We start from the raw sequence: 8262 nt of genomic DNA, 5'->3' as shown, positions 1-8262 counted from the left end.
AGCATTAGGCTATATATTTCGTGTTCTAGTTTGTGCTCAACTTTGTTTGAAAAGAAGTCCGTTACCAATTGTTTTCCCTTTGTGTTCTTTCCTTCTCCTGTCTTTCCTTTATTTTTTGGTGGTCTGATTTGGCTTTCTTTGAGAAAGACATTTCTACGCAGAAGTTTGCGCTCCACCAGATGCTCAACTAACTAACATGAACAAAATGCGTGCAGATGGACTAAATCATTTGGCGCATTAGCAAGGGGTGAGACCGTGAGACCTTAGATAGTCTTTACTTTTTTGTATACAAAATGTAGTCAGTCAATCAACCAAGTTATTCAGCCAATACACTAACTTTACATTTCATCTGACATTCGTTATGAAATTTAATTAGGAAATAAAAATATCCAGGTAAAATAAAATATATTCCAGACTTTTCAAGGGTCCTCCCTCCCCTTGGGGCCCTGGTAATCAGTACTGGTTTTACCCCCAGTCCGACGCCCCTGCAGTCGATGTCCACGTCGATATCAACGCTGTGCTCAGGCAGCATTTCATAGTAAGCGATCTTGCCCAGCTAAAACACAGAACAGATCAAAATAACTGAAGCAGAGCGATTGAGGTCATGAGCTCTCATGGAGAGGTTTCACACATGGGACATGTATTTTTTTAAATGTTGACTTTTTCTCCCATTAAAGCTGATGCCAAGTATCATTATCAGATTATTATGTCCAGCCAAGACTAAACTGTTAAACCAGTCAATTTTATTCTATGAAACAAGTTCATTTACACTTTAAGACAAAACACTACAGGCAAAAAGGTTTTTATGTAGTTAAAAAAAAAATGCATTTCTTAGTATTTGAAACTCAAAAGATTTTGTAGTTGCTTTATTCATTTATTTTTCTTTACAGTGTAGGCTACATAACTTTAAAAGCAGTTTTCTCAAAATGAGTTTTTCTTTTGCACTGAACCATAAATCCACTTCAGCAGCACTTACATAAATTTTTATTCCTATTTCTCCATTTTAATTTTATTTTTTTTCAGAGAGGTTTGTTCATATATCATTTGTTAATTTTAAACATTTTATTCATTAAAACGTTTTTTTTCCCTCTACGGGCTGTTGACAGAATTTTCTGATTTACGAAGTGATATCAAAAGAGATATAAAAATACCTTCTGTAAAAACCTTAGTATCAACAACATTTTGAACCTGGCTTTATCCAAACATTCAGATGTCTTTGCTGGAAAGTCTGCAAATTAGTGCAAATGAATGCACATCTGCACATTTAAACGTAACATTTCAGAAAGCTTGTATTACAAAAATGTTTTGCAATTCGTAATGCAATCAATCAACTGGGGAAGTATGATGATATTATTAGTATACTTGAGCTGCGCACTCAATTACTGATTATGTTAAGTATAACTCAAACAGAATGTGTTACAACAGATTTCTAGTTCCCCAGCATGCATTGCTTAAAACTCTGTAAGGAGAGTAAAAATGTAGAAATTACTTGTTATTTTTTTATATTATAGTTTTTGCACAAGATCATTAGTGAGGGATCTGTTATTTTTAGAATTTAAAAGGGTTTCTGTTTCAAATGTAAGAGAATTGAGTTACGTATTCTAAATTTAATGGTTTTAATTAAGTTTCAGTTTCTTTTGTACTTTTACTTCACAGTACTCATAACGTCATGTGAAGGCCAAGTGTGGTAACCCATATTCAGAAATTGTTCTCTGCATTTAATCCATCCAAATGAGTGAACACACATTAGGCGCAGTGAGTAGTGAACACACACACATCCGGAACAGTGGGCCTGCAGTGTTTGCCCACCCTATTCCTGGTGACACAGCAATAGTACAAATATCCAATGTTTCTCTAAGTTTGAGACGATAAATCAGGTGTGTTTGATTAGAACATTTGCATGTCGTGTAGCCTCTGGGGAGAGGGAACATAGTGTCGGCCAGGATCTGGTACACGTGGATTCCACACGGCTAAGTAAGGGATAATGCAGAGCGAGGCAGTTGTTATAGCGAATACAACCCCGACAGGCTGATCGGGACCCCGACGCGAAGCGGAGGGATCTTGAATCAGCTGAAGGGGTTGTATTCGCTATAACAACCGCCTCGCTCTACAATATCCCGCTTATTACATGGCTACCCACCAAATAAATCAATAATTTGACACAAAATATTGATTTAAAAAGGAGTTTATTGATTTAAAAACAATTGTATTGCTTCCGCTAAAGAAAATAGTCCGTTCCGTCTCTACGGTTAGAATCCTGGGATCATAGCAACGCTCTGTTTTTCATGGCAACGGTGTGTTATACTTAGCAGCGTCTGTTATCAAGAAATAACACACCGCATTCTACATTGGAATTCAACCAAGCCATGTAATAATAACTAATAACTTATAAGTGACTTAAAACTATACATCTGCACAACACTCTCCTTGATAACATTGACAGGACATTTCCTTATCACACAGCAGAAGATTAAACATGAAACCATAAAATGATATGCAATAAGTAAATGAATTTTGAATTTGAAGAAATTAGTCAATATGTAGAGAGAAAGATCAAGTAAAAAGATAAAGTAGAACAACTGTGTAATTGCTCACAGACACGCACAGGTGTTTTATTCATTCAAATTAGATCCGATGTCATGTTAAACACAAACTGACTGTTTAAAGCTGAAACTGGAATACTCTTTAAAAATGAGCCCTGTCAATGTGATCCTGGTTCACGTGTGACGAGCTCTTCTTCTTCAGCGTCAGAATGTACTCTGCAAACTCTCGAACGGCTCCGTGGCCGGCGGGTCTCTGACAGGTGTATTTCGCTGCGATGAGATCTGCCACAGGTGCGTCACATGGGACGCCATTCAGCCCCACCTGAGACAGGATCTCTACGTCTTCAGCTTCTGAACCTGTGAGGAAAACATCACAGACTGCTCAATAAAAGTTTTATTATTTTGCATGTGGATCCAGGTTTATTTACACCATTCGTTTGGACGTTCCGTGTCTTCCAGTGTAAAACACTGCAAAATGCTCTAGATCGAAGCTTTATAATACATAGATTATTAAAATCTAGATTATTAATTAATAAAGAGCTACAATTTATTTTAGTAATTTCACAAGTAAATATTAGCATAGTTATACCATACAATACAAGGCAGAGTAAAATGCATTTATTTATTTTTTAGATTATGTCTTGAGGTCTTTTGAATATACAGGAGCTCATAATGGAAATAAATTATACAGTACATCTAATATAGTCAGAGTTAAAATCTTGCCTTAAATATAATTTATAATAAACGCTGCAATATTCAATAAAAATAAGAACTGTATATTTGATTTCATGATACCTTTGATGAATTTTGCAACATTGACAATGAACTGAACTGAATCAACATTAAACTGAGTTGAATAATGACACTATTGTCTTTCCAGCACAATTTGAATTTGTCTCATATTTGATGAAGTCTTCCTCATTAATTCTGTTTTTTTCCTGTTTATTACTGTGAAGCTGCTTTGAAACAATCTGTATTACATATAAAGTGCTATATAAATAAATGTTACTTGACCTGCTTAAAACTGGTTTTGCTGGATTTTGAACATGACACTCACCCATGAAGGCCACTTCATCCCAGCGCAGTTTCTTCTCTTTCATCAGCCGCTCCACATCAAACCCGTTCTGCTGTTCTCCAATGCTGAGGCCACATCCGGCCTGCTGGGACACTTTCTCCAGGAGACCCCTGGACAGCGGCTCGTTCACGCTGGATATGAGGATCACCTGATGAAAGTTAGGAAACATGAAATCAAAATGATCCCTGTTTACTTTCTTAATACATATTCTTCTGCTCTTAATGTTGCATGCTATTGACAATAATAGATGTATGAACAAATGAAATGGTTTGTGAATGGCCATAGGTGTTGCTACTCTATGAAAAGGGGAAAGTAACGGCAGCTGTGGTTGGTATCCCATGGTATCCCATTTATGCATATCCCACAATTTGCATAAAAATCACTCATAAAAATAGGTGGATGGAAACATAGCTACTGTAAATGATAATTTTTATTTATTTTTTTACATCCAAAGTCTGTTCATTTGACAGTATTTTAATGTAAAATTATACTTAAAATGTCCTGTTATATTTACAGTTTATTTACTATAGTAAGGGAACTTCCCATTAATAAATGATTAGGTGTTTACCATAGTATTTTTTACAGTATTATACTGCTAAAATGTTTTTTTTATTTTTTTACAGTGTAAAGGTACTCTGCCCCATTATTTGTCCCAGGCTACACAACTGTACCTCTATATTTTCTCTCTTTAGCATCTGTACGCCTGCCACGTCTCGAGCATTAAAGGCCACAAGATCCTCTCCAGAAACAGACATGTATATCTTACTGCTCGTCAAACAGCCAGACACTTTACACAGAAACAGCCTGACCGCCGCTTTCTCCTCTCGGCCGAAGTAGCCAAACCTGCAGAACAGGGCAGCATTTATATCTGCATTATTGTGTTTTGTCACAAACAGAGTTTGATGAAATACTCACCTCAGAACTCTCTGCTCAGCGACAGGCCAGTCGATGTCCACGTCGATATCAACGCTGTGCTCAGGCAGCATTTCATAGTAAGCGATCTTGCCCAGCTAAAACACAGAACAGATCAAAATAACTGAAGCAGAGCGATTGAGGTCATGAGCTCTCATGGAGAGGTTTCACACATGGGACATGTATTTTTTTAAATGTTGACTTTTTCTCCCATTAAAGCTGATGCCAAGTATCATTATCAGTAAATAATTATAAGGATTATTATTATATATTATTGATATTACTGTTGTGTTTGTAAAACTGTGATTAAACAATATGCTAGGATATGGTTTTATTTTATATATGATGTGATTATTATAAATATCGGGACATATTTGAATGTTTACGATAATGAGGATTATCATATAGCATTATTGTGATTATTGAGACAGCATAATGTAACTGTGAGAAACTATAATATCAAATAAATATTATCAAAACAAATAAATTATTATTAATTTAACTGTTAATGGCATTAATGGTTATATGGGGTCATATATGACAGACGGTGACAGCTGTCCAAAACCCCACAAGGCTGCCCGTCATGATTGAAGCAGTGGGCAGAGCTGTCAGCACTCAGACTGTGACTTTGGTGACTATGAACCAAAATATTGATAACATCTTGGAGAAGCTTACAGCTTTGCAAAGGCAAATGGATCGTTTCGGAGACCCAAATGGACCAGGAGCTGTGTAAATTGGAATGCGGCTACTCGTCCCAAGACCAAACAACCCCAATCTTATCTGCTTTCGGCCCCCCTCTACCAGCACTGGCCTTGGCCGAGGCTGCTGCTGCAACAACAACTCCCTCTGGAGAGAGCACTGCAGCGAGACGCTCTCGCGTTCCTTCCCCCACTCCCCACTGACACCTGCTGATTGTTGACTCTGTCTGGGACCTGATCAAGGTTGACTCCATGGCAACTGCTGTGTATCGCTATGACATCCTGCGGACTGAGGCACCTAGATTAGGATGTCAGGCGTAGCGACTCTCCAGGCCTACACATACATACACGAACTCTTACATACAGATATGCAATCACCACCCCAAACCCCAATCCCTCGCCTTCGACGCTTTGTACCACCAGTCTGACAGGCGGGTCTGTGACCAGCGCCGAAAATGGCTGCAGGACCGGATGGCTGCTTGCCTGTGCTGGGTTACCTCCATCCCCCACTCCACTCCCCTGTTGCAAGTCTTGTGTGTTCATGTTGTGTACTGATTATGTGCTAATGTTGCTGAGGTGTTTTTTACTGTTCCCAAACTGTACTCCTTACAGGAGCATAGTCTGGGGGTTGCCTTTTTTTCTCCTCACCTCTCCCCATGTTATGCTGTATTCTTTCCTCAATGCTCTGTCTTCCTGTCCTGTCTACCCCCTTGTCATATTGTATGTATGTTTGTATGGACAGGTGGATGGCGGAATTTCACTGGTACCTGTGACTAAGTGACCAGTAAAGCTACTACTACTACTACTACTACTACTACTACTACTACTACTACTATATGGGAAGGAATTGGGGGTGGGAGCAAATAAGTTATACTTCTTTCCACTCCCTTTCGAGCAACTATTATTAGTGTAAATAATGTAGTTGGATATGTGTATCAAAATTGTAATGTGCGTGTGTGTGTACAGATACACCTGTGTATATGTATACGTGTGTACGTGTATAGTTATTATTTGTAATGTGTGTATGTATGTGTATATATTCTTTTCTTTTTATTGCTCAAAATAAACTTCAATCAAATCAAATCAAAGTATTTATGATAATTGTGTTGTACGTCACACGCATCACACACATGACCAGCGTCGGCCAATAGTGAGCCTACGTGGTGACGTACAAACCAGAAGCGCTGCGCTGTTACACTACGTGAATTCATTCAGGCCCACGCAGACGAAAATTAATAGTTGAATAAAGTCGTTATTTTTGTTGTTTTTTGTGTGCAAAAAGTATTCTCATCGCTTGATAAACTTAGTGTCTTGGACTATTTTAACGATGTCTTTAATAACTTTTCTGGGCCGGCAAGTTTCGATCCCATAGAAGCCTATGGAGGAGTGAGCCAGCTCTCAGATTTCATCAAATATCATAATTTGTGTTTCCGAAGATGAACGAAAGTCTTACGGGGTTGGATCAACATGAGGGCGAGTGATTACTGACAGAGTTTTCATTTTTGGGTGAACTAACCCTTTAACACTCGCGCCACCGGCCTTAAATTAAACATTAAACATTAAAATGACAGTAATTTGGACAAAAAAAAGATGGGGTTTTTTTCGGTGTAATCGAGTTGTTTTCAGTGTCGTCTAGTAGCAGCTGTACAGTTTAGTCGAATAGTCTTGCACATCCCTAGACAGGACTAACATGAGTAAATGCTCTTCCATTATTTCTATTTATTACATGGCTTGGTTGAATTCTAATGTAGAATGCGGTCTGTTATTTCTTGATAACAGACGCTGCTAAGTATAACACACCGTTGCCATGGACGCAGGATTCTAACCGTAGAGTCGGAACAGACTATTTTCTTTAGCGGAAGCAATACAACTCCTTTTTAAGTGTCAAATTATTGATTTATTTGGTAGGTAGCCATGTAATAAGCGGGATAATATAGTGCGAGGCGGTTGTTATAGCGAATACAACCCCTTCAGGCTGATTCAAGATCTGCCTGTCAGGGTTGTATTCGCTATAACAACCGCCTCGCTCTACATTATCCCTTACGTAGTATCCATTCATCACCTAACAAAGAAACTGGGCTGAGTCCTTTCAAAGATCATCACAGGTTGACCAATGTCATTGCCAGACACAGATCTTGCTGAGGCAGATGGTCTCCAGAGGGGGGACATGGAAATGGTATTGTGCCAGGGTAAATGATTTACATACAGCATACAAGTTTAAAACCAATATGGAATGGGTCCTATGTAGTTTTATTAGTCACCCCTTCAGCTGAAAAAGCTGTAAGATTGTTAGGCAACATTAATGGACACATATTAGTCATTGTAAATAAGCTCATACTCCCAAACCTTAGATACATTTAATGCGAAGGGAAAAAGTCATGGGAAGAACCTTGTCTTTTAGTGACTTGGGGGTCAACCCAATGGTGAAGATATGGTAGGTGGGAGCTAATGGGTAGCTTACACCACCTGGAGTTTAGTCGCCACACGGTCATAGCTGTCTATTTCTCTATAAGGGAGTCTGTTTTTCGTTGTCTCTGTCGACGGCCTTTAAGAAGTTCACTGGCAATCAGAATAACAAAAACTTCAGAGAGACAAAACTTCACAATATTCAATTTCAAGATGGTTCTTATGGAAGAACTATGGACATAACAGGCTAACATAACGTAACAGGCTATGGAGACATTTTTAAGAACAGAGACATTCTGGGCTTTAAGGTCAAAATTAGAGACACTGAAATTTTTGTCATATGACAGAGCTATAAAAGCAATGGGCTTTACATTCGTTTAGGATGATTTATGGGTACATCACCCTGAAGATCGACTAAGTTGGACTCTAACTATGTGTACTCAGTACAGGGGTACTAAAAATCACATAAATCACATATCTGTCATAAAGGGTTTAAGCCTGAATATAGATTAAAGCCAGGTCTATGGATAATTCTGGTTAACTATCTCACTAAATGGTAGAATCGAGCTAACATATTGCCATGATACTTTACTGTGTTGGTTCCTTACTGATTGATTACTCAGATTCC

General features: G+C 38.3%; 1 protein-coding gene across 1 annotated transcript in view; it reads right to left on the bottom strand.

The window, feature by feature from the left end:
* Nucleotides 1–2100: 2100 nt before the first annotated feature.
* Nucleotides 2101–8262, bottom strand: part of LOC311282751 (N-acylneuraminate cytidylyltransferase B-like) — a gene marked incomplete at its 5' end in the record, with an annotated part of 84546 nt that continues 78384 nt past the window's right edge. The window contains 4 exons of the mRNA XM_084396768.1: nucleotides 2101–2900; nucleotides 3601–3766; nucleotides 4290–4461; nucleotides 4534–4628. Coding sequence (XP_084252894.1) covers nucleotides 2686–2900; nucleotides 3601–3766; nucleotides 4290–4461; nucleotides 4534–4628 — 648 coding nt within the window. The 3' untranslated portion in view covers nucleotides 2101–2685. The remainder of the gene's footprint in view (nucleotides 2901–3600; nucleotides 3767–4289; nucleotides 4462–4533; nucleotides 4629–8262) is intronic.

This window comes from Rutilus rutilus (genome assembly GCF_951802725.1).
Source record: "Rutilus rutilus genome assembly, chromosome: 23".
Lineage (NCBI taxonomy): Eukaryota > Metazoa > Chordata > Actinopteri > Cypriniformes > Leuciscidae > Rutilus > Rutilus rutilus.
This window is presented reverse-complemented; position numbering and strand designations above follow the sequence as displayed.